This window comes from Aotus nancymaae, unplaced genomic scaffold (assembly GCF_030222135.1).
Source record: "Aotus nancymaae isolate 86718 unplaced genomic scaffold, 86718_ANA_hifiasm-v0.15.2.pri h1tg000012l, whole genome shotgun sequence".
NCBI classification, from domain to species: Eukaryota; Metazoa; Chordata; class Mammalia; order Primates; family Aotidae; genus Aotus; species Aotus nancymaae.
The window spans coordinates 40,067,835-40,095,297 of NW_026988423.1; the positions used below are offsets into that span (position 1 = coordinate 40,067,835).

General features: G+C 37.3%; 1 protein-coding gene and 1 pseudogene across 2 annotated transcripts in view; one reads left to right on the top strand and one right to left on the bottom strand.

Moving 5' to 3' along the window:
• Nucleotides 1–422: 422 nt before the first annotated feature.
• LOC105714957 (zinc finger protein 107-like) overlaps nt 423–27,463 on the bottom strand; it is a 40,606-nt gene continuing 13,565 nt past the window's right edge. The window contains exons 2-4 of one of the 2 annotated variants that reach the window (XM_012449128.3): nt 21,552–21,678; nt 20,668–20,763; nt 423–5,709 (exon numbers count right to left, since the gene is read on the bottom strand). In XM_012449128.3, coding sequence (XP_012304551.3) covers nt 3,446–5,709; nt 20,668–20,763; nt 21,552–21,678 — 2,487 coding nt within the window. In that variant the 3' untranslated portion in view covers nt 423–3,445. Of the gene's footprint in view, nt 5,710–19,074; nt 20,465–20,667; nt 20,764–21,551; nt 21,679–27,463 lie in introns of those variants that run through there. The other variant, XM_064375592.1, reaches the window with a different exon arrangement.
• On the top strand, nt 26,417–26,954 carry LOC105714985 (BCL2/adenovirus E1B 19 kDa protein-interacting protein 3-like; annotated as a pseudogene).

The window sequence follows — 27,463 nt, forward strand, 5'->3', positions numbered from 1 at the left end:
TTTAAGAGATTCTCTTGCCTCAGCCTCCGGAGTAACTGGGACTACAGGTGTATGCCACCATGCGCAGGTAACTTTTTGTATTTTTAGTAAAGATGGGGTTTCACCGTGTTAGCCAGGATGATCTTGATTTCCTGACCTTGTGATCTGCCTGCCTCGGCCTCCCAAAATGCTGGGATTACAGGCGTGAGCCACCGCACCCAGGCTCTTTAACTTATTAGCAGTTTAAAGCCACTAGCAAAAATGATTATTAGAAATGTTAGTCCATTATGTTATCAAATAGCATACAGTTACCCTCTTTTACCTAAACCCTTGAGTAAGGGGAGATGGATAAAAGTCAGTGGCATAAAAACACTTCATTGGATGCACAGTGGTCTTAACAAGTTTAAAAAAAAAAGTTTAATTAAAAATAAGTTCACACACAATTTAAAAAGTTTTAAACATAACGCATTTTATTACATACAATAGGTAAATGATATACTACAAATTAACTTAACTAAGATTAAAAATAACTTTTCTTACTATAATGCAGAAGAATATCACTCTGAACGCCTAGCTCATGGATCACTCAGTACTGTAAGTTAAACACAAAGAGCCTCTCCACTCAGGTCATGCATCTTACAGTAATGTCCTTACTCTTTCATAGAAAGTATCATAAATAATGCCCACCTAACAGAAATGATTTCTTATCTTTGATGCAGGAACAATTAATTGATCACATGCTTTCACATGTGAACACAATAGGAATGAAAAGCTTTAAGCAATTTGAGAGTTGAATTACATATTTGCTTTTCAAAAACTCAATTTTTTCATGAAAAAATATAATTTGAAGGTAATTATAAATCTACAAAAAATTTTCTACTTCTTTTAAGGTTATATACAATTTGCCTACCAACTTTAGTTTTAAATCATTTTCTATACTCGGCATTCTGTTTAAGTGCAATGTCTGAAGTGTCAGTACCTTAGATGATATTTCTACTGTGAATTCTTTTTTGTTGTTTTTGAGATGGGAGTCTTCCTCTATCACCTAGACTGGAATGCAACGTCATCATAGGCTCACCACAACCTCTGCCTCCCGGGTTCAAGCGATTCTCCTGCCTCAGCATCCTGAGTAGCTGAGATTACAGGCGCATGCCACCACGCCCAGCTAATTTTTGTATTTTTAGTAGAAGTAGGGTTTCACCATGTTGGCTAGGCTGGTCTCGAACTCCTGATCTCAGGTTATTTACCCACCTTGGCCAACCAAAGTGTTGGGATTACAGGCGTGAGCCAACGTGCCTAGCCTGAATTCGCTGATACTTACGGTCTTAATTTTTGATTAAATTATTTTTATATTTACTGCATTTGCAAAAAATATATTTTAGTATGAGGCCTCTGGCTTTTTTTTATTGCATTTTAGGTTGTGGGGTACATGTGAAGAACATGCAAGATTGTTGCACAGATACACACATGGCAGTGTGATTTCCTGCCTTCCTCTCCATCGGCCTCTGGTATTTTCTAAGCTGTAGTTTTTTTAAAAATGTTTTTCCAAATGCATTACATTTGGAGAGTTTTTCCTCCAATATAAATTTTCTGGTGTTGAACAAAGTTTGAGCAACTGCTTCAGGGTTTTCCTCTAGTACAAAATAGTACAACATATTTGTGATACAAGTAAAGGTACTACAACCCTATTCGTATTTGTAATGTTTGTCCTCAAAATGAATACTTTGTACTTTTTGAGATGGTTTTTTGCTCTTGTAGCCCTGGCTGGAGTGCAGTGGTGTGACTCCGGCTTACTGCAACCTTCGTCTCCCAGGTTTGAGCAATTCTCCTACCTCAGCCTCCCAAGTGGCTGGGATTACAGGGGCCTGCCACCACACCCAGCTAATTTTTGTATTTTTAGTAGAGACACAATTTCACTATGTTGGCCAGGCAAGTCTCAAACTCAGGAATTTGAGGTCCTGACCTGATCCACCCACCTTCGCCTCCCAAAGTGCTGGCATTACATGTGTGCCACACCAGGACACCTAGCTCCTCTTCTTCACTTTAAAGGCGTATATTTTCTGAAAGATCTCGACAAAAACTGCATTAAGTACTAACTCTCTAATGTTGAGTAAGATGTGAGCAGATATTTCTTTGAGATGGAGTCTCACTCTGTCGCCCAGGCTAAAGTGCAGTGGCACGACCTCGGCTCACTGCAACCTCCATTTCCTGGGTTCAAGCAATTCTCCTGCCTCTGCCTCCTGAGTAGCTGGGACTACAGGCGTGCACCACCACACCCAGCTAATTTTTTTTTGTAGTAGAGATGGGGTTTCACCATGTTGGCCAGGATGGTCTCAATCTCTAGACCTCCTGATCTGCCCACCTTGACCACCAACAGTGCTGGGATTACAGGCATGAGCCACCGCATCCAGCCGATGTGAGCAGGTATTAATGGCTTTTCCACATTCCTTACATATGTACAATCTTTCTGAAGTATAAATGCTTTCCTGTGCAATACGGAGCATTTATTAGAAATGCTGCCACATTCTTTACACTTCTGGTTTTCTTCAGTATGGATTATCTTACGTACAATCAAGTGTGACAATAATTTAAAGACTTTGTGAAATTTTTCACATTTCTAGGATTTTTTTCAACAGTATGATTTATGTTAGAAAGTTTGAGGTGTTGTCAAAATTATCGTCACATCTTTCAGGTATTTGAAGTTTTCAGTATTATCTTATGTTTATTGAGGTTTGAGGATTGGTTAAATGTTGCCACATTATTCGTATTTTCAGAGTTTCTCTCAAGTATAAATTGTCTTATGTGTAGCAAGGTGTGAGGACCAGTTAAAGGCATTGCCACATTTTTTACATTTGTAGGGTTTCTCTCCAATATAAATACTCTTATATGTAGTGTTGAGAATCGGTTAAAGGCTCTGCCACAGACTTCACATTTGTAGCGTTTCTCTCCAATATGAATTTTCTTATCTGCAGTAAGGGTTGAGGATAGGTTAAAAGCTTTGCCACATTCTTCACAATTGCAGCGTTTCTCTCCAGTATGTATGGTTAGTAAGGTATGGGGATTCGTTAAAAGCTTTGCTGCATTCTTCACAATTGTAGTTTCTCTCCAGTATAAATTATCTTGTGTAGAAAGGTGTGAGGACTGATTAAAGGCAATGCCACATTCTTCTCATTTGTATGGCTTCTCTCCAGCATAAATTACCTTATGTTTAGTAAAAGTTGAGGACCAGTTCAAGGTTTTGCCATAGTTTTCACATTTGTAGGATTCTCTCTAGTATGAATTTTCTCACGTTCAGTAAGGTTTGAAGGTAAGTTAAAAGCTTTGCCACATTCTTTACATTTGTGGGGTTTCTCACCAGTATAAAAGATCTTCTGTGTAGAAAAGAAGACTGGTTAAAGTCTTTACCACATTATTCATACTTGTAGAGTTTCTCTCCAGTATGAATTTTCTTATGTGTAGTAAGTTTTTAGCATGAATTAAAAGTTCTGTCACATTCTTCACATTTGTAAGGCTTCTCTCCGGTATGAATTTCCTTATGTGTAGTAAGGTTTGAGGATAGGTTGAAAGCTTTGCCATAATCTCCACATTTGTAGGGTTTCTCTCCAGTATGGATTATCTTATGTATTGTAAGAGATAAGAACTGGTTAAAGGATTTGCCACATTCTTCACATTTGTAGGGTTTCTCTGAAGTATGAATTTTCTTATGTGTAGTAAGGTTTGAGGATTGGTTAAAAGCTTTGCCACATTCTTCACATTTATAAGGTTTTTCTCCGGTATGAATTTTCTTATGTGCAGTAAGGGTTGAGGACAGGTTAAAAGCTTTGCCACATTCTTTACATTTGTAAGGTTTCTCTCCAGTATGAATTATCTTATGTCTATTAAGAGTCGAGGAGCAGTTAAAGGCTTTCCCACATTCTGCACATTGGTAAGGTTTCTCTCCAGTATGAATTCTCTTATGTATAGTAAGGTTTGAGAATCGGTTATAAGACTTTCCACATTCCTCACACTTGTGGGGTTTCTCTCCAGTATAAATTCTCTTATGGTTAGTAATGTTTGAGAACAGGCTAAAAGCTTTTCCATGTTCTTCCAATCTGTAGAGTTTCTCTCCAGTATGAATTATCTTTTGTGTAGTAAGATGTGCGGACTGGTTAAAGACTTTGCCATATTCCTCACATTTGTAGGGTTTCTCTCCAGTACGAATAATTTTATGTAGAGTAAGGTGTGAGGACTGTTTAAAGGCCTTGCCAAATTCTTCACATTCTTTGAGTTTCTCTTTAGTATGAATTATCTTATGTCTACTAAGTTGATAGGACTGATTAAAAGCTTTTCCACATTCTTCACATTTATAGGGTTTTTCTCCAGTATGAATTCTCTTATGTTTAGTAAGGGTTGAGAATCGGTTAAAGGCCTTGCCACATTCTTCACATTTGTAGGGCTTCTCTCCCGTATGAATTTTCTTATGTTCAGCAAGGTTTGAAGACTGGCTAAAAGCTCTGCCACATTCTTCACATTTGTATGGTTTCTCTCCAGTATGAATTTTCTTATGTCTAGTAAGGGTTGAGGATCGGTTAAAAGCTTTTCCACATTCTTCACATTTGTATGGTTTCTCTCCAGTATAAATTTTCTTATGGTTAATTAGGTTTGAGGGTTGGTTAAAAGCTTTGCCACATTTTTCACATTTGTAGGATTTCTCTGGAGTATGAATTTTTTTATGTTTAGTAAGGTTTGAAGATTGGTTAAAAGCTTTGCCACATTGTTTACATTTGTAGGGTTTCTCTCCAGTATGAATTATCTTATGAATAATAAGAGTTGAGGACTGGTTAAAGGCTTTGCCACATTCTTCACATTTGTAGGATTTCTCTGCAGTATGAATTTTCTTATGTTTAGTAAGGTTTGAAGATCGGTTAAAAGTTTTGCCACATTCTTCACATTTGTAGAGTTTCTCTCCAGTGTAAATTTTCTCCTGTTTATTAAGGTTTGAGGATATATTAAAAGCTCTGCCACATTCTTTACATTTGTAGGGTTTCTTTCCAGCATGAATTCTCTTATGGTTAGTAAGGTTTGAGAATAGATTAAAAGTTTTTCCACATTCTTCACATTTGTACAGGTTCTCTCCACTAGGAAGTATCTTTTGTGTAGTAAGGTGTGAGGACTGACTAAAGACTTTGCCACATTCTTCACATTTGTAAGGTTTCTCTCCAGTATGATTTCTTTTATGTATAGAAAGGTGTGAGTCCAGTTTAAAGGCTTTGCCATATTCTTCACATTTGTTGGGTTTCTCTTCAGTATGAATTATCTTATGTCTAGTAAGCTGTGAGGATTGGTTAAAGGCTTTTCCATACTCTTCACATTTGTAAGAATTCACTCTAGTATGAATTCTTCTATGCTGAGTTAATTGTGAAAGCATGCAAAATGATTTGCCACATTCTTTACATTTGAAATGTTTATTTCCTGTATGTCTTTCCTTATGTCTATTTGAATTTGAAAATTTATGAAAGACTTTCACATATTTATTACACTGGAGTATTTTGCTTGGGGTAGCTGTCAAACACTGGTTAACTCTGTTATAACCTCCTTTGTGCTCCATACACTCATCCACACTTTTACGGCCTTTTTTTAACTGTAAATTCTCATGCCCACATTTTCCATATCTTCTCGGTGTCACATTTTGGAAAGAATCTTTTATGTTCTGCTCTGGACAAAGGTCTTGGGCAAAATGAAAACACATAACTGAAAGAAATAAAAATAAGAAATTACTCCACTTGCTAGACGCAGATGAATATACTTTACAAATCTAATCTATAAAATTATACAAACTACATAAGCAAGATTGCATAGCAAAATGCCACAGGCTCCAATTTCTTCACAGACATATAACTAAAACATACTGACCAAAATACATTTGTGGAAAATTTATAAATAAGTTCATTGTGTACAGGGCCCCAGGGGAGCACAATGTGAAGAGCCACATAGAAGAAAAAGACAAGTCTGTTTTATTTACTCAACAAAGCTCTTCTGTTCCCCAATATAACATAGTGCCTTTAGAAGTAAATTGACAACTCCTGGTTTCATTTTTAAAAGACAAGAAAAATAATATATACATCTTTATTTCTGGGTTCTATGTCCCTTTGCAGACATTGGTTTCTGTCTCCCATGACATAAAGGGCTGAAAGAAATGGTGGTATACTTTGGAATGACATTTTGAGTCTGCTGAAGTCAAAGGTAAATGTTACAGCAGTGAAGAGACTGCAGTAGAAAGCAGTTGTAGCAAGTGATTACTGACTATTCAGAAGAAACATAAACAAACTCTTTTAACTAAAAAAAAAAAAAAAACCTAGAAAATCTTAGAGAAGACACATCCTAAGAACATGTTTGAAAGACTCTCAGAATCACTAGTCAAGACAAATGGCTTCAGACTATGCCAAGACAAAGCTACATTATAAAGATGGTGACAGAGAGCTTGTTTTTACCAAATATCAATTAAAGATTACAATGTATACAAAATATTAGGTCAATACAGCCCATTAGAAATTATAAATTTGGCCGGGCGCTGTGGCTCAAGCCTGTAATCCCAGCACTTTGGGAGGCCGAGGCGGGTGGATCACGAGGTCAAGAGATCGAGACCATCCTGGTCAACATGGTGAAACCCCGTCTCTACTAATACAAAAAATTAGCTGGGCATGGGGGCACATGCCTGTAATCCCAGGTACTCAGGAGGCTATGGCAGGAGAATTGCCTGAACCCAGGAGGCAGAGATTGCGGTGAGCCGAGATCGTGCCATTGCACTCCAGCCTGGGTAACAAGAGCAAAACTCCTTCTCAAAAAAAAAAAAAAAAAAAAAATTATAAATTTTTCAGAAAGCAACCATTAAAAAATAAAAATATACAAATTAATTTTAAAAATTTAAAACAAATTGAATAAAACATGAGTGAATAGGAACAGAGACAACTACTGAAAACCAGAAAAATGAGGATAACAAGAAAAATATTAAAAAGGCCGGGTGCAGTGGCTCACGCCTATAATCCCAGCACTTTGGGAGGCCGAGGCGGGTGGATCACAAGGTCAAGAGATCGAGACCATCCTGATCAACAAGGTGAAACCCCGTCTCTACTAAAAATACAAAAATTAGCTGGGCATGGTGGCACGCGCCTGTAGTCCCAGCTACTTGGGAGGCTGAGGCAGAAGAATTGCCTGAACCCAGGAGGCAGAGGTTGCGGTGAGCCAAGATCGCGCCACTGCACTCCAACCTGGGTAACAACAGTCAAACTCCATCTCGAAAAAAAATATATATTAAAAAGAGCAGAAACCAGAAATTGTGGAGGTAAAAATACAAAAAAAATTTAAAATTTAAAAGAAAAATTAATGTAAAATAAAGACACTCAACAAACTACAATACACACAAAGGTATTTATAACAAACACATATATAAGCAAAATTTCAAAACTCACTTGGGAACTGCAAGATGAAAGTGATGTGTGATTTATAATAATAGTCTTATGAGATAGCCAGTGAATATGTCAAGAAAATTTCACAGGCGAGAAAGGAACCGTGATACAGTCAAAGTCCTGAAAACAATAGCTGTAAAGTGAGACTATCATCAACAACTGTCCTGCCAAATACCTTCAAAGTAAAACACCTTCCAAAATAACAAAATTTGGCCATGTGCAATGGCTTCTGTCTGGAATCACAGCACATTGGGAGACCAAGGTGAGTGGATCACTTGAGGTCAGGAGTTCGAGACCAGCCCGATCAACATGGTGAAACCCCATCTGTACTAAAGACACAAAAAATAATTAGCGAGGCGTGGTGGTGCATTCCTGTAATCCCAGCTACTTGGGAAGCGGAGGCAGAAGAACCACTTGAACCTGGGAGATGGAGGTTACAGTGAGCCAAGATCATGCCACTGCACTCCAGCCTGGGCAACAAGAATGAAACTCCATCTTAAAATAAATAAATAAATAAATAGGAAAATTCTGAAAATATATTTTGGCGCTGCCTATGCCCTACATATCAAAGATGCTGAAAGGAGTTCCTTCCACTGAAAATGACATGATGCAAGAAAATAACACATAATCATATGAAAATACATAACTTTCTGAGAAAGATATACACAAACACAAAAATACAATTTTGTAGCATTATCATAATGGTGCAGAAAGTATTTTTAATTATTCTCTGACATGTGAAAGATAAAAGCATACAAATTATAATAAACATCTGCTAATGAATATGTAACATATAAAGATATAACTAGCAACCTCAATGACAAGGTTGAGGGCAGCTGTATGAATAAGAATTTTTGTATGCAAATAAAGATGATTTTTTAACTAGGTTATAATATACTGTTTTATCTTGTAGAGGTTTTATGCAATCCCCAAGGAACCACAAAGAATATATTTGTGTAGATTCACAAAACAAAATAATAAAGAAGTAAAAGCATATAAATAGAAAAATCAAAAAGACACGAAGAAAGAGAGAAAAGGGACTAAGACACAAGAATCGAATTAAAGAATTAATAAAATAATGTTAGCAAGTCTTTCTGTTTCAGAAGACTATATATAGGGTTAACTTTACTTAAATATCTATATAATAAATCAAGAGACATACTTTCAGCCAGGCACAGTGGCTCATGTCTTTAATACCAGCACTTTGGGATGCTGAAGCAGGTGGATCACCTGAGGTCAGGAGTTCGAGACCAGTCTGCCAATATGGTGAAACCCCATCTGTACTGAAAATACAAAAATTAGCTGGGCATGGTGGTGGGTGCCTGTAATCACAGCTACTCAGAAGGCTAACGCAGGAGAATTGCTTGAACCCAGGAGGTGGAGGTTGCAGTGAGCTGAGACTGCAACACTGCACTCCAGCCTGGGTAACAAGAGCAAAATTCTTTCTAAAAAAAAAAAAAAAAAAAAAAAAAGACATACTTTCAATAATGGAATTAATTTAAAAAGTTTGAAAACAAAGATCCAACTTGACTTTCTACAAGGGTAAGCTGAGATCTAATTATAAAACAAGGCTGAAAGTGGCACGATGGATGTATACATTCTACACAAATATTAACAAAATGAGAACAGAAGATGTCTAAAAAATTACACAAGGTACATCTTAGTCAAAAACTGTTATATTTTATGAAATACACCTTAAGTCAAAACTCCAAAGAGAAACATTAAACAATAATAGATTCATTTACTAAGAACCTGTGACAAATTTGTATATACATGTGTGTTGTATGTGTGTGTGTGTATCTCACATTGTGGTTCCAAATGCAGAAAGCAAATACTGACAGAATAACAGAAATGAAACACATAGAGAACAATATAATTATAGTAGGATATTTCAATCCCGACTTTCTACAATAAAGATAAAACAAGACAGAATATGAGGGAAGAGAGCACTTGAAGGCAGTAAAAAACAAATATATTTAACAAAAATATAGAGAACACTTCTCAACATTAGGATACACACGCTTTTCAATAGCTATACAACAATCTCCTTCACAGACCACCTGGTAGGCCAGATAAGAAGTCTTAACAAGTTTTATAAAACTGAATTTTTCTTTTTTTGAGATAGAGTTTCGCTCTTGTTACCCAGGCTGGAGTGCAATGGTGCGATCTCAGTTCACCGCAACCTCTGCCTCCTGGGTTCAAGCAATTCTCCTGCCTCAGCCTCCCAAGTGGCTGGGACTATAGACATGCACCACCATGCCCAGCTAATTTTTGTATTTTTAGTAGAGACAGGGTTTCACCATGTTGACCAGGATGGTCTCGATCTCTTGACCTTGTGATCCACCGGCCTCGGCCTCCCAAAGTGCTGGGATTATAGGCGTGAGCCACCGCGCCCGGCCGAAAACTGTATTTTTATGGATTACTTTCTATAACAAAAATGAAATGAGAATATAAAACAATAGAAGAAAACTTAAAAATTTACAAATATGTAGAAATTAACACACTCTTGAGCATGCTCTTGTTCAAACATTGAAATAATACTGTGAAGATGACCATACTGCTTAATCTACTAATTTAATGTAATGCAAATTCACTGCATTTTTGAAGAAACAGGACCACAAAAGTATATAAAATCTCAAAAGACATTAAAGTACACAATTTTCAAGAAAAAAGAAAAAAGTAAAGGCATTACAGTTCTTGAATTGAAAACACATTACAAAGCTACAGAATTAAATAATTGGCATGAGTATAAAGGTAAAAAAGTTGGCTAATAAAGTAGAAAGCAGTACATATATAAACTTTCACATATTTGATCATAAGAAGAGTAATCTGCATACTCAGAATTATTGCAGCAACATCACTGAAAGCACATACGTAAAAACCATGCAAATTTCTGTCACCAAACCATTCAGTAGATATAATGTGAAATACAGAAATACTGGAATATCACCTAGGATTTAAAAAGCAGGAAATATTCTAACAACTATAAAGATAAAGCTAGAAGACATTATGTGAAATGAAATGAGCCAGCCACAAAAAGAGATTGTATGAGATATACAAGGCAGATACATAAAACACTCCTAGAAACCGAAAACAGAGTGGTGTTTAAAAAGTCTGACAAAATGGGAAAAACTGGTAGTTGTTTAATATGTACTGAGATTTAGCTTTGCAAAATAAAAATATTCTAGGGATATGTTGCATAACACATCAATATAATTAAGATGACTAAGTTGAATATTTAAGAATACTTGATTGTCGGCCAGGTTTGGTGGCTCATGCCTGTAATCCCAGCACTTTGGGATGCCGAGGGAGACAGATCACCTGAGGTCAGGAGTTCAAGACCAGCCTGATCAACATGGCGGAACCTGTCTCTACTAAAAATACAAAAATTAGTGGTGGCAGTCACCTGTAATCCCAGTTACTTGATAAGCTGAGGAAGGGAGAAATGCTTCAACCTGGGAGGCTGAGGTTGCAGTGAGCCAAGATCATGCCATTGCACTTCAGCCTGGGTTGACAGAGCAAGACTCTGTCTCAAAAAGTAAGGAAAAATACTTAATTTTAAATTTTGTTACTTTTTTTTTGACAAGTAAAAATAAACAATAACACCTTTTTTTTTTTTTTTTTTTTTTTTTGAGATGGAGTTTCGCTCTTGTTACCCAGGCTGGAGTGCAATGGCGTGATCTCAGCTCACCGCAACCTCTGTTTCCTGGGTTCAGGCAATTCTCCTGCCTCAGCCTCCTGAGTAGCTGGGATTACAGGCACGCACCACCATGCCCAGCTAATTTTTTGTATTTTTAGTAGAGACGGAGTTTCACCATGTTGACCGGGATGGTCTCGATCTCTTGACCTCGTGATCACCCGCCTCGGCCTCCCAAAGTGCTGGGATTACAGGCGTGAGCCACCGCGCCCGGCACAATAATACCTTAAAAAGATACAGAGTTATGACAGTTTTTTGATTATGTTTCAATCCAAACATTTTTCTCCCACACAAAAACATAGATTAAAAAATAACTAAATGTTAGCTGGGCGTGGTGGCTCATGCCTGTAATCCCAGCACTTTGGGAGGCTGTGGCGGGTGGATCATCTGAGGTCAGGAGTTTGAGACCAGGCTGGCCAATGTGGTGAAACCCTGTATCAAAAATGCGAAAATTAGCTGGGTGAGGTAGTGGGCACCTGTAATCCCAGCTACTCAGGAGGCTGAGGTAGGAGAATTGCTTGAACCTGGGAGGCGGAGGTTGCAGTGAGCCGAGATCAGGCCACTACACTCCAGCCTGGGCAACAAAAGCAAGACTCTGTTCTAAAAAACAAAACAAAACAAAACAAAACAAAACAAACAAACAAAAACCTAAATGTTGAAATCTGGAGAATTTTTATGACTGCTCACCTAGACAAAATCAAACAACCATTCACAACAAACCTATACCAGAAAAATACAAGTCTTAAAAACATACAGGAATAATATTTATATAGGGAAACAGATAATTATATTGGCAGTAGGCAATAAATATGGTTAATTCATATTTGGTTTAGTTTGTTTGTTTGTTTAGAGACAGATTCTCGCTCTGTTGCCCAGGCTGGAGTGCAGTGGCGCAATCTTGGCTCCCTGCAACCTTCGACTCTCAGGTTTAAGCAATTCTCCTGCCTCAGTCTCCCAAGTAGCTGGGACTACAGGCGCCTGCCACCATGCCCGGATAATTTTTGGTTTTAGTAGAGATGGGGTTTCACCGTGTTAGCCAGGATTGTCTCAATCTCCTGACCTCATGATCTGCCCGCCTCGGCCTCCCAAAGTGTTGGGATTACAGGCATGAGCCACTGTGCCCGGGTCTAATTAGTATTTAATTTTGCTCTGCACTGTCTTAAATTTCACAGAGTTAAATACTGTCATACACAATTAAAATATAAACTAAAATACCAAAATACATTATTTTGTGAGGTGGCATACTCTAAAACATATAACACAAAATTATTAAGTTGCAAAACAAAATTAAAACATGGAATGTAAAACTTACCGGACGCCATCAAGAATGTCAATATATTCATGAAAGAAATATTAGAAGAATATAGGAAAAAAGTAATACAGAGGTTACTTGAAGACAAAAAAGGCAAAGAACTTCCCAAATTTTAATGTAATCAAAAATTGTAACCAGTAAGACTTGATTCAAAATTATTTTACTTCAAAGACAAAATATAAATAAAGACTTTCCAAAATAAAAGGGGAGGCAGGCGTGGTGGCACATGCTTGTAATCCCAGCTACGTTGGAGGCTGAGGCAGAAGAATCGCTTGAACCCGGGTGGCAGAGGCTGAGTGAGCCGAGATTGTGCCATTGCACTCCAGTCTGGGCAACAACAGTAAAACTCCATCTCAAAAAAATAAATATATAAAAATTAAAAAGAGGTGAAAGTGTTCATTGCCACTAGCAAAGTACTACAAAAATGCTACATTATGGCCAGACACAGTTGCTCATGCCTCTAATCCCACCGTTTGACGAGGCCGAGGCAGTCAGATCACTTGAGACCACGAGTTGAAGATGAGCCTGGGCAACAAAGTAAGACACTGCATATAAAAAAGACTGCTAAAATAAGTTCATTATGTTGAAAAATAAAATGATGCTGGACACCATCATAAAAACATATATAAACATAAAGCTCTCTATTACATGTAAATATACAGATACATATAGAATTCTTTTTTCTTTTTTGATATGGAGTCTTGCTCTGTTGCCCATGCTGCAGTGCAGTGGTGCTATCTCAGCCCACTGCAACCTCTGCCTCCTGGGTCCTGCCTCAGCCGCCAAAGCAGCCGGGATTACAGGCACGCACCACCACATATGGCTAATTTTTTTTTTTTTTTTCAGTAGAGATGGAGTTTTACCATGTTGGTCAGGCTGGTCTCGAACTCCTGAACTCATTATCTGTCCACCTCAGCCTCCCAAAGTGCTGGGATTACAGGCATGAGGCACCACAGCTGGCCAGAATTCTTTACTGTGACAATGATTGTGCATAAAACCCTTACATTTCTATAGAATATGAAAAACAAGGCCAGGTGTGATAGCTCACACCTGTAATCCCAGCACTTTAAGAGGCCAAGGCAGGTGGATTGCTTGAGGCCAGGAGTTTGAGACCAGCCTGGCCAACATGGTGAACCCCATCTCTACCACAAATACAAACATTAGTCAGGTGTCATGGCACATGCCTGTCAGCTCCTTGGGAGGCTGAGTCATGAGAATCATTTGAACCTGGAAAATAGAAGTTGCAGTGAGCTGAGATGCCACTGCACTCCAGCCTGAGCCAACAACGCAAGACTCTGTCTCAAATAAAAATACCTGAAAAATGAAGTATTAATCTGTTAATAAATATACAATATAATTTTTAATATCAACAAACAAAAATATAGAGGTAGAGTTTTTGTATTTAACTGAAGTTGTTATGAGATCAAAATATATTGTTTTAACTTTAAGATGTTTTATGTGATCTCCATTTTTCATGACCATTATGAAGATAAAATTTATAAAATATATGAAAAATATTAAAAAATAAAGCATGTAACTACACAATTAAAATTAAAATGGAAGAAAACAGAAAATAAGAAAAACATATCTACAAGAAACACATAAAACAACAAAACTGATAATAGTAACTTCATTTTTTTAAACAATCATTTTAAATATAAATCAATTAAACTACTTTTAATTTTGTTTTTATTTTTTGAGAGAGTCTCGCTCTGTCACCTAGGCTAGAGTGCAGGGGCATGATCTCGGCTCACTGCAACCTCCGTCTCCCAGGTTCAGGCAGTTCTCTGCCTCAGCCTCCCAAGTAGCTGGGATTACAGGCACATGCCACCACACCCAGCTAATTTTTGTATTTTCAGTAGAGACGGGGTTTCATCATCTTGGCCAGGCTGGTCTTAAACTCCTGACCTCGTGATCCATCTGCCTTGGCCTCCCAAAGTGCTGGGATTATAGGCATGAGCAACCAAGCCTGGCCAATTAAACTACTTAAAAAAAAGAAATGTAATCTCAGAACTTTGGGAGCCCAAGGTGGGCTGAACACTTGATCCTAGGATTTCAAGACCAGTCTAGGCAACATAACGAAGCCCTGTCTCTACAAAAAAATACCAAAAAATGTGTGACTGTACATCCTTGTAGTCCAGCTACTTGAGAGGCTGAAATAAGAGGATCATCTGAGTTCTGGAAGTTGAGGCTACAGTGAGTTGTGATAACACCACTACAAGCAAGCCTGATTGACAGAGTGAAACCCTATCTTAAATAAATAAATTAATTAATTAATTTAAAAAGAAAAGAAAAAAATAAATAAAATGCCTGACTTAAGAAAAAAATCAATATGCTGCCTATAAGAGACTGATTTTAGGCCTGGCACAGTGGCTCACACTTGTAATACCAGCACTTTGGAAGGCTGAGACCAGCCTGGCAGACATGGTAAAACCCCACCTCTACTAGAAAAATAAAATACAAAAATTAGCCAGGAATTGGTGGCACACACCTGTAATCCCAGCAACTCAGAATGCTGAGGCAGGAGAATCACTTGAACCTGGGAGGCAGAGGTTGCAGTGAGCCAGCCTGGGGGACAGAGAAAGACTGCATCTCAAAAAAAAAAAAAAAGAAACTCATGCTAGCATTGAGTCAAACAGGCTGAAAATATCAATGACGAAAATATCTATATTCTACGGAAATAGTAATCACAATTGGGTGAGGTAGTCATATTAGACATGCTTTAAGTAAAGTAGTAGCATGAGACGCAGATTGATATTATATAATAGGAAAATGGATCAATTTACCAGGAACACGTAGCTATTATATTTATCTGTATGTATACGTATACAACAGTAGTGCTTCAAAATATATAAAGAAAATATTGACAAAAGTGAAGCAAGAAACACACAGCAACATAGTAAACATCAAGTAGACATCAAGACCTCATTTTCAATACACAAAATTCAAATAAAAAATCAGTAAGAAAACAGCAAACTTAGAAAACATTATAGATATTAATTTTTTTTTGCATGTAAAGGAATACCTGAGAGCTAATAATTTATAAAGAAAAAAGGGGCCAGGCATGGTGGCTCATACCTGTAAACCCAGCACTTTAGGATATAAATACATAAGTCAAACAACAGAAAAACACATAACTGTGGTATAATTTTAATGAGTGAAAATATTTGCAAATCACATGTGACAGGAGTTAATATTACAAATATATAAACAACTCTTAAAACCAAATAAAGTTCAATTACTTCCTTTAGAAATTGAAAAATAATTGAATTAAATTTTCATCAAAAATGATACACAAATTAGAAGAAGCAATTGAAAGAACACAGTATATTACAATTTGTAGAGAAATGCATAAAAATCACAATGAGAAACCAAATCACCTCACATCAATCAGAATGGCTGTTATCAGTTTTTTAAAAAATACCAAATCTGTTGATAATGCAATAAAAATGAAACCCATATTGACTGTTGGTGAAAAACAAGAATGCAGCCATTGATTTAAAATGTTATAAATGTTTTTCAATTAAAAATAAAATTATCATAAAATACTGTATCAAATAATAAATCCCACATCCAAAATACACAACAGAGGACCTGAAAGACATATCTGAACATCTATGTTTATTGTACCAGTATTCACAAAAGCCAAATGGCTGAAGCAACCCAGGTGTTCCTTTATTTATAAACACATAAAAAAAATAACATATACATACTATGAAATTTTACTTAGCCTTTAAAAAAATCTTGTCACATTTTAAGATAAACTTCTTTGAGAATATTATGTCACCTGAAATGAGCCAGTAAAAAATGATGGATACTATATGATTCGATTCATATGAGATAACTTAAGTGGAAGGGTGTTTGTCAAGGGCTGGAAAAAGGGTAAAATGAGCAGCTATTACTTAATGGGTATTGAATTTTAGTTTCCTAAGATGTAAAATATCTAGAAGTTTTTTGCATAACAATGTGAATATACTTAACATGCCTGAAATGAACAGCACAAATTTTTTTTTGAGACCAGATCTCACTCTGTCACCCAAGCTGGAGTTCAGTGGCACAATTATCACTCACTGTAGCCATTAACTCCCTGGCTCAAATAATCCTCCCCTCTCAATCTCCCAAAGAGCTGGGACCACACACCACCATGCCTGGCTATTTTTTTTTTCCATCCAGCCTGAAGTGTAGTGACACGATCCTGGCTCACTGCAACCTCTACCTCCCAAGTTCAAGCAATTCTCCTGCCTCAGCCTCCCAGTAGCTGGGATTACAGGCACGCACCACTGTGCCCAGCTAATTTTGTATTTTTAGTAGAGGCGGGAGGCCAAGGTGGATGGATAAAGAGGTCAGGAGTTCAAGACCAGCCTGTCCAGCATGGTGAAACTCTGTTTCTACTAAAAAATACAACACTTAGCCATGCATGGTGGTGCACGCCTGTAATCCCAGCTACTTGGGAGACTGAGGCAGAAGAATTGCTTGAACTTGGGAGGCGGAGGTTGCAGTGAGCCAAGATCGTTCCACTGTACTCCAGCCTGGGTGACAGAGTGAGACTCTGTCTAAAGAAAGACAAAAAAAATTGTAGAGAAGGAATCTTCACGTCCAGTGCGGTGGCTCAGGCCTGTAATCCCAGAACTTTGGGAGGCTAAGGTGGGCAGATCAGGAGGTCAGGAGATTGAGACCAGCCTGACCAACATGGTGAAACCCTATCTCTACTAAAAATACAAAAATTAGCCTGGCATGGCAGTATGTGCCTGTAATCTCAGCTAGTTGGGAGGCTGAGGCAAGAGAATTGCTTGAACCCAGGAGGTGGAGGTTGCAGTGAGCCAACATCATGCCACTGCACTCCAGGTGAGATTCCATCTCAAAAAAAAAAAAAAAAAAGAGAGAGAATCTCAATGTTTTCCAGGTTGTTCTCAAACTTTTGGGCTCAAGTGATCCTTTTGTCTTGGCTTTCCAAAATCCTGGGATTACAGATGTGAGAAACTACCATGCCTGGCCTTGAAATATACACTTCAATAGATTTAAGACTGTAAATTTTATGTTATGGGGTTTTACAACAATTAATATTTTAAAGAAAAACTGAAAAAAAATAGAATTATAAATATTTCCAAAATTACCTTAAAATCATAAAAGTGTTTCTCTCACACAAAGGAAATATAAATTCATCATTAAACACACAGTGAAAAGACGATTTCCAAACTATTTACTTAGACAAGACAAAACAACCATTGAAAATCAGCTAAGAAAGAATATAAACAAGATAAGCCATAACCAAAATTGGGGTCGTATTTGTAAATAAAAACACACACCTATATAATCTGATCGTAACAGACATATGGCTAATTTATTTTTTAAACCCCACATTGACTTAAAGCGTACAAATGAACTGCAATTATAATATACAAATAAAACAAAACACAATAATCTGATGTTAAGAAACCTACACTGAAAAAACACACTAACATGGAACTACAAAATTATGAGAAATGTTTATTCATGAAATCTGGTTTGCAATATTGATGTACCTTTAAGAAAGAATCTGTCTAGGTAATTGCAATATTTAACTAGGTGTGTACTCATGGAAGGCAGGAATTTAAAATCATTCACATCTGCTGGGTAGCAGTAAAATTTTAGAGAAAATGCAGCATAATCGTAAATAGAAGATGCTAATGAGGAAATTTTAATAAATGAGCATTTTTAAAAAGTGGAGATAATTTTGATATTTAAAATATATGATATTCTTACACAAAATGAAAATTCTGTAACCCAACTTTAGAAGCAAACAATACCCTTACATTGCTAAAGAAAAAATAAATATATGTGAATGTGTATATATATATTTATATGTGTAATATATATTTATATGTGCATGTATATGTGTGTGTGTGCAAAATATGGCAAAATATGGTTAGAGCCTCTGATATATGGAAGTATTTGAGAATAAATTATATTATTTAGATACAGGCTGAAGAAAGTGGGTGAAAATTCTATAATTTGTTCATACCAACAGCTAACTCAAATTTTTAAATAACTATTTTAATAAATATGGAGTGCCTACTAATTATCTAATATACTTAAGGCATAACTTGTAAATTCTAGCACATTGTCCTAAATGTCTGAATTTAAAACTACAAATAAATTTGAAATAGAAAATAAAAAGCAAAAATGTATAGAGTGATTTCAGTAAGATGGAAAAATAAAAGGTGCCCTATTTTTTTATACCCCAACAGCAAAAATATTTATCAGCCATCCCTGACCAAAAAATGTGTTTACGAGAAAGCCAGGCATAATGGATCACACCTGAAATGACAGTTTTACATGGTACATTCAGGTTGGAGAACTGCTTCAGGCCAGCGTAGGTTGGAAAGCAAGAACCCATCTCAAAAATAAGTACCTGTAACAGAGCTTTGGATCCAGGGAGGGAGTTGTGAAACTCTGCTAGAGCCAAAGATTTAGAAGTGTTCCTTTTCAGAAGGCAGGCCCTCATTCAGGAGGCAAATTACAAGATCCCCGTAGTTGGCTACAGACCAGGAAATGGCTCACCCAACTTGGTCCCACTAAGAATTCTGAACTTACTCTGCAATCATCCCAAACTCCTCCCAGCAACAGCCTGAGAGAGGTCCAGTCTTTCCAGAGGCCTGGAGGAAGACACACATTTATAGCCAAGCAGGCAGGCCTGCAGACTTTGGCCATTACTGTGGTCCCTGAAGTAGTTTAATGACTCAGTTCCAACTCCCTGATCCACACTTTATTGTCAGTTCTGCCTACACAGAAACCCATACAGTGACCTAGAAAAATCTTCTCTGGTACTCAGTAAAAGCCATACTCATCCACATCCTGATATAAGGCCTGTCATACTCAGACCTAACTGCAAAAACATACCCTAATATCTGTCCTACAGAGCAACGTCCTGAAGGACATTCGGTCCATCCAAAAATAAAATGGGAATTACAACTACCTAAGCTTCTTACAACAGGCCAATAAAGGTAGACCCTAGTGCAGACACAGTAACCTTGTGACTAAGCTACACCCCTCTCTACTACAAACCCAGAGGGCATCCCATCACCCTGGGGGCTCTACAAAAGATCTTTACCTCCTGAAATCAGTTTATAAAAACTTGAAGAGGTTTTTGCTCTTTCAAATTCACAGACACCAGTGCAAAACTGTATTGTGCCCATTGTCAATGCTTTTATTTTAACATAGCACTGACAGTATGTGGCAAAAGAATTAAAATTTTTTTTAAAAGTCATTGAAATTGAAGACAAGTAAGTAAAAAGTTGCTGGCTGTAGATTATATAATCTTATATATACAAAACCATAAACAGTACATTAAAACCCGTCAAAAGTGATAAATATATTCAGTAAATTTCCAAAATATAAAATTAACATACAAGTATAAATTATGGTTTCATCCACTCAAAACAAACTATCTGATAAAAAAGAGGAAGAAAACAATATTACTAATAATAGCATTAAAATAATTATTCTGGAGAACAAATTAAACCAAGGAGGTAAAAAAGTTTTACAATAAAAGAAATTAGAGAAGACACAAATTTTAAAATATTTTATGTATATGGATTGAAATAATAAATATTGATAAAGTGCCATGTTTTCCAAAGTGATCTATAGGTTCAATAAACTCCCTATTGAAATTCCAGTGGCATTATTTTCACAGTAATGAAAAATACAATTCTAAAATTTACATGAAACTACAATAAATTTGAATAGCCAAAGCAATTTTAAGTAAAAAAAACGAAGCAGAACATCATAGTTTATAATTTCAAACTATATTTCAAGACTATAGTAATAAAAACAGAACGGAATGTGCAGAAAAATGAAAAAACAAAAAATGAAACAGAAAACACTACTCACACATTTCAGACATGATGCAAAAAAGAACTTAAAAAACAGTTTAACAGAAGTTTTCAAAATTATGCAGATATTTGTGTCCCCAAAACAAAAAAAAGTCCGGCTGTGCCTCTTATATGCCATGAAGAGGACTTTGGCTCTCACTGCGAACCTGAAGGAAGATCACTGAAGGGAAAATAGAATCCATAGAGAATTTAAAAGCATAAGACAGAAGATGCCCCTCTGTGAGAGCAAAAGAAAAAAAAAAAAGCTCAGGCTTTCCAGAAACTATTTCCCTTGGAACACAGCTTCCCAAATCACATTTTAAGGACTGGCTTTTCCTTTGACCTGTCATCTGTGTCATCTGTTGTATTCACTATCTCACCTACCTGGGGGTTTGGCTACCATCTCATGTCTCTTCATATTCCAGGGTTCTTTTTTTTGCTCCAGACAGGTGATCAGATATGGCTTAGAGACAGCAATACCTGTTTTATTGAAAATAAATAACATGAATCTTAGTCATATTCTCCAATTACCAACCTAGTAATGTGCTCAGTAGAGAGGATATAATAAATACTAATCTATAACATAAATTTCTAACTATTTAGAAAATATTTTAAATTTGTAGGTTTTAAATTTTACCATCTGGTACTACTGAATCAAAAATTGGTGTTGGGAATTAGATTTTAAGGGGTGGGTAACATTATTTCATGGCACTAAGTTTCTGGAATTATCACTAATCTAGAGTGAAAGATACAGATTAGCTCAGGAATGTGAAAAGTTCAGGTCAAAATGAAACATCGTGAAGGAATGATTTCGTACACAAAGAAATCTCAAAGATTTTCAGTTGGGAGCAGTGGGTCACACCTGTAATCCCAGCACTTTGGGAGGCCGAGGGGGCGAATCACGAGGTCAGCAAATTCAGACCACCCTGGCTAACACAGTGAAATGTCTCCACTAAAAATACAAAAAATTAGCAGGGTGTGGTGGCATGTGCCTGTAAGTCCCAGCTACTCGACAGGCTGAGGCAGGAGAATAACTTGAACCTGGGAGACGGAGGTTGCAGTGAGCTGAGATTGCACCACTGCACTCCAGCCTGGGTGACAGAGCAAGACTACATTTCTAAATAAATAAATCTCAAAGATTTTCTTGAAAACAGGAATCTGAAATTCATTTATGCAAAGCATAAATTACCAGAAAACATTCAACAAAAATAAAAAAAAAGTAAAACCTTAAGTGTACTTTAGGAATTGTGAATTGAAGTTATGCTCACCCAGGAAGACCAGGTTTCTGTAGTTCTCTAACAACACATTCCTATATAAATCCCGCTGTGCAGCGTCCAGACATTGCCACTCCTCCAAAGAGAATTCTATGGCCACATCTTTAAATGTCAATGGTTCCTGAAAAACACAAACACTCACATTTACCAAGTGGCCATGAGCTGGTACTGGATTTTTAAAAAGACAGTCGAATTGATCAAGCAGAAGAAAGGATATCAGAAGTCGAGAACCAGCTCAGTGAAATGAAACGAGAAGACAAGATTGGAGAAAAAAGGATGAAAAGGAATGAGCAAAGTCTCCAGGAAATATGGGACTATGTGTAAAGACCTAATTTACGTTTGATAGGTGTACCTGAATGTGACAAAGAGAATGAATCCAAGTTGGAAAATACTCTTCAGGATATCATTCAGGAAAATTTTCCCAACCTGGCAAGGCAGGGTAATATTCAACTCCAGGTAATACAGAGAACACCACAAAGATATTCTTCAAGAAGACCAACCCCAAGGCACATAATTGCCAGATTTATTAGGGTTGAAATGAAGGAGAAAATACTAAGGGCAGCCAGAGAGAAAGGTCAGGTTACCCATAAAGGGAAACCTATCAGACTTACAGCAGATCTCTCAGCAGAAACCCTACAAGCCAGAAAAGAGTGGGGACCAATATTTAACATCCTTAAAGAAAAGAACTTTCAACCCAGAATTTCCTATCCAGCCAAACTAAGCTTTATAATCGAAGGAAAAATTAAATCTTTTGCGAACAAACAAGTACTTAGAGAGTTCACCACCACCAGGCCTGCTTTACAAGAGCTTCGGAAAGAAGCACTATACATATAAAGGAACAACCAATATCAGCCTTTCCAAAAATATATCAAAAAGAAAAGAGCATTCACACAATGAAAAATTTACACTAACTAATGGGCAAAACAACCAGCTAGCATCAAATGCCAGTATTAAACTTATATATATTCTAATTGGATAAAAAGCCAAAACCCATCGGTATGCTGCATCCAGACCCATCTCACATGCAACGATACACAAAGACTCAAAACAAAGAGAAGGAGGAAGATTTATCAACCAATCAGACAATAAAAATAAACAAATAAACAAAAAGCAGGAGATGCAATTCTCGCCTCTGATAAAGTAGACTTTAAAGCAACAAAGAGCAGAAGAGGCAAAGAAGGACATTATATAATGGCAAAAGGATCAATGTAACGAGAAGAGCTAACAATTTTATAGATCAACGAGACAGAAAATTAACAAGGACATTCAGGACTTGAACTCAGACCTGGAACAAGTAAACTTAATAAACATTTATAGAACTCTCCACTTGAAATACACAAAACATACATTACCACCTCACACCTATTCCAAAAGTGACTACATAATTGGAAGTAAATCACTCCTCAGTAATCGCATAGCATTTCATAGGTTTAAATGAAATATTGGTTGGCTGCTTGTTTGTTATTTTCTTCCCTTATTCCTTCCTGTCTACATCAAGTATAATTATTGGTATTAAAAAAACAAAACAAAACAAAAAAACCCAAACCCAAAACAAAACTCTGTGTCCATAAACATTCATTCAAATGATGACCTCAGAAGTCACAATAATATAAAAAAAAAAGTGTGGCCGGGTGCAGTGGCTTAGGCATGTAATTCCAGCACTTTGGAAGGCCGAGGCGGGTGGATTACCTGTGGTCAAGAGTTCAAGACCAGCCTGCCCAATTTGGTGAAACCCAGACTTTACTAATAATACAAAAATCAGCTGGGAGTGGTGGCACACCCCTGTAATCCCAGCTACTCAGGAAGCTGAGGCAGGAGAATTGCCTGAACCCAGGAAGCAGAGGTTGCAGTGAGCCAAGACTGTGCCAAAGAAAGTGGCCCAAATAAAGCCCCCATTTTTTTTTTCACACATCTATTCATTTTGCCAACCATACGATGCTTGATTCAACCATGTGTTCAGTTGCTAGTTTAGACTAACAGTTCCTTGATGGTAGGGACCATGACTGCTTCATCCATTTTTCTAATGGCCATGTGAATTAGTTAGCAATTAGTTTATCTGCTTGAGTCTCCAGACCTCCTAGTTGTTTTTCACCCAAGTACTAGGAAACTGGACAAAGTCTCAAATGGTTGCCAACTAAAGACATCTCCTGAACGAAGGGAGGGACAAACACAGGATAACTCCTTTCTCTTACACTGAGACAGAAGCAGCATTAACCACTCTTGTCCACCTGATGCATTTCTGCTTTGGACATCCTCAAATGTCTCAAATGCCTTGGTGATTATGAGAGTTCCCAGTGACTTGGGCTGATGGCCCAAGGATAAGGCAGGCAGGAGAGACTCGGGCCAATTCTAAATAGAAAATAGAACTGCCTCGGTGGAGCTCCAGGTTACAGGTCCTGATTGGCTAGCTCTTGGGCAAAAGGAAAGACAGAAATACTCTATTCCAGTATTACATTTTATGGGTGGATGTAGTTGTGATCATGACTCTGGATACTTCGTGGCCTTCATCTCTCACCCCTAAGATGCTTGTTCACACTTACAGAGTCTGTCAACAGATTCTACTTACACCTGGATCTTCTCACATAACTGTAGCAGGTCACTGAACAAGATGTGAAAAGCTCACATAGCCAAACTCTCAAAGGGAAGCTTTAAGATGTCCATGTTGACATCTTACAATGCAGAAAATGCCTCCTGTTGGTTTTCTGTACATTCTCAATTCAGAGTGTGGCCCTGTCTTATAAATCCAGGTAAAGGCCAGATCGTATGTGCAGATTCTAGGTTGGATCAGCCTGGCTCTACATTCTTGGCTGTTACAGCAAGTTGAGTACAACCAAAGAAGAGATCTCCTCATAGAAGCTGCTCTAGCACATTCCAAATAATATGTCTACTTAAAAGGAAAAAGCTGAAGCTACATGAATGTAAGTAGAGAATTTATTTGGGCCAAGATTGAGAATTGGAACCTGGGATCAAATACTCAAGTTGCCAGAAATCTACACTTTAATTAGTGCAGTTACAAGAGGATTTGTAAAAGCAAAAAGAGAGGGACAGAGAGTAGACTGATACAAAGTTGTTTGTCAGAAATTCTCATTTATTTACAAAAAAAAACCCATTGATTACTGATTGGATATACATTGTTAAGCTATATGGTGTGCATTACAGGGCCCAGCATGTCATTAGTAATTTATAGCTACTTGTGGCAACAGCAAGCACTTTCAAGAGATAAATAAATCACTCAAAGAACAGTCAAATGCGTAAGGAACACCTGAGAGCTGATAATTTATAAACAAAAAAGGGGCCAGGCACGGTGGCTCCCATCTGTAAACCCAGCACTTTGGGAGATAAATACATAGCTGAAAGAACAGAGAAATACAAAATTGTGGTATTATTTTAATGTCTCTGAACCTTATAACTAAAAGAATTTGTATTTCTCAGATAAAAGTTTTCTTTTCTCCCAAATCTTAAGACCCTGATTCAGAATTTGGAGCTGCAAATTTAGGTCCTGGATAGATGGAGTGGCAATAGGTGCCATATGTACATTTGTGAGTATTTTAAGAAGGGTAGGAAGGGGTTGGGTGTGATGGCTCACTCCTATAATCCAAGCACTTTGGGAGGCCGAGGCAGGTGGATCACCTGAGGTCATGAGTTTGAGACCAGCCTGGTGAACATAGTAAACCCCATGCCTCCACTAAATATATGAAAATCAGCTGAGTGTGATGGTGTGCACCAGTAATCCCAGCTACTCAGGAGGCTCAGGCAGGACAATCATTTGAACCTGGAAGGCGGAGGTTGTAGTGAGCCAAGATCGTGCCACTGCAATCCAGCCTGGGTGGTGACAGAGTGAGACTCCATCTCAAAAAAAAAAAAAGAAAAGACGAGGAGGAATGAAAAAAATGGAGATTCTCATGTCTACTTAATGCACATATTACTCTGATTGGGTTTCTGGGAACCAAGGTCTCTGAATCAGTTTCTGGTATGAAGATACAAGAGTCAGTGAAAGAGGTAAAATGCTTAATTGCTGCCCTGTGAAGTATGGAGAAATCCGGCCAAGTCTCTTTTTTTTTTTTTAAATAGAGACGGGGTTCCACTATGTTGGCCAGGCTGGTCTTGAACTCTTGACCTCAGGTGATCCTGGCCTCAGCCTCCCAAAGTGCCGGTATTACAGGTGTGAGCCACCGTGCCTGGCCTGGTCAAACCTCTTTAGATGTTACTATAAAGGACTATAAATACCAAACAGGCAGAGATACAATTCTGCCTGCATATTTAGGAGACAACATGCACTTTACAGCACAACTGTGTGTTGACTGGAAGCCTGAGCGGGAAAGTCCCCTTTTGAATAAAGTTTAGCTGGCATCTTATATGTTTATATCATGTGTGGTAATTCTAGACAATATTTGGAAAATGTAAGTAAAAGAAAAATTTTCTCCAGCTCCAGAGTAACTCCACAATGACAGCATAGAAAGAAAACCATTTTATTACACAATTAAACCAGAATGTGACATGTATCATGGTCAATCTACTTAAGAGATTGCAAAGACAGAAAGATGGTCACAATAATTAGTCCACAAGAAGAAAAATGTACTGCACATGTCATACACAGTTCATCCTAAATTCACCTGGTAATCGGGCAGACCATCCACGTATGCAAATTGGTTATAATCAATGACAAAATAAACTTTTCACATATATATGACAACAGGTAATTTTGCAACTTGAAGCCAGGTGCTCTGCTTGCCCTCTCCTGGTGGCTTGTGTCCTCTCTTGACTCCTACCATCTGCCACTGAGGCACAGCACACAGCACACAACTCATACCTGGCAGCCTATATATTATGTGACGCCTAACTGCCACAGCAGCACTACAATGCCACATCAGAGAGTAAAGCCTGAGCTGCAGGAGAGCCTGCAGGCCTGCTGGGAAGAACTGTACCTTCACAATAATGGGAATGGGTGCAGTGTTTAAGCCTCAGGTTTTACTTATAACGGTGATATGGAAAACATTCTGATGGATTTCCAGCATGAGTCCAGATAGAGATAGCTCCAAGAGTTCTCACTGTGACAGCCCACCTCATTCACAGACACCATGGGATAGTAACAGGGCTTCCAAAACAGACACCCAAAGCATTCCAGAGAAAAACAGCTCAGTCTGAAAATGATCATATTGAGAGAAAAAAAGAAGATAAAAGCATCTTAAGAAAAAAACTCAGATTAGATACTAGATTGAACAATTCAGCCAGAAAATATTCCTCTAAAAAAATTTCTCTGTAAAAACCCAAAGTGCACAGCTACCCTCAGTATGAGAAACATGAGTATTGTGAAAAAAGGGGGGTATAATCTCAGCACAATTTTGTAAGTTTCCTCTTTCATCTCTGCTGCTCTCTTATCTTCTAGCCACTGAATAGGAGATCTATACTGGAATACACCTGACAATTTCCACCAGAACATTTTGATGAACAAGTGGAATATGACTTTTTTATATGGTGGAATACATTTGAGCTTGCATCATTGCTAACTGACGAGCTATTATGGTTTTTGGGTGGCCACATCACCCTTATTTATTTGTCCTGTAATAGCAGCATTCCAATTTAGTGAAATAAAAGAAACTAAAATCATGCTTACCTATAATTATCTCTATTGAATAGATTAGTAAGCATATCATACTAATATCTACTATAATAATTTGGTAGTAAATTTTCTTTTATATTAAATAAAATATGTAAGTATAAATAATTTAAATGTACTAGTCATAATGTACACAGGATTTTTAAAAATTGTCTATAACCATAATTCAATTAAAACACTTTATTTTCAAAAGTATGAATAACAATATTAACATGACTAAAGGATTAATTCAAAGTAAATGTTGTGGCCTTATAGTTATGCCAGCATAGAAAATATTGTTTAATTTATA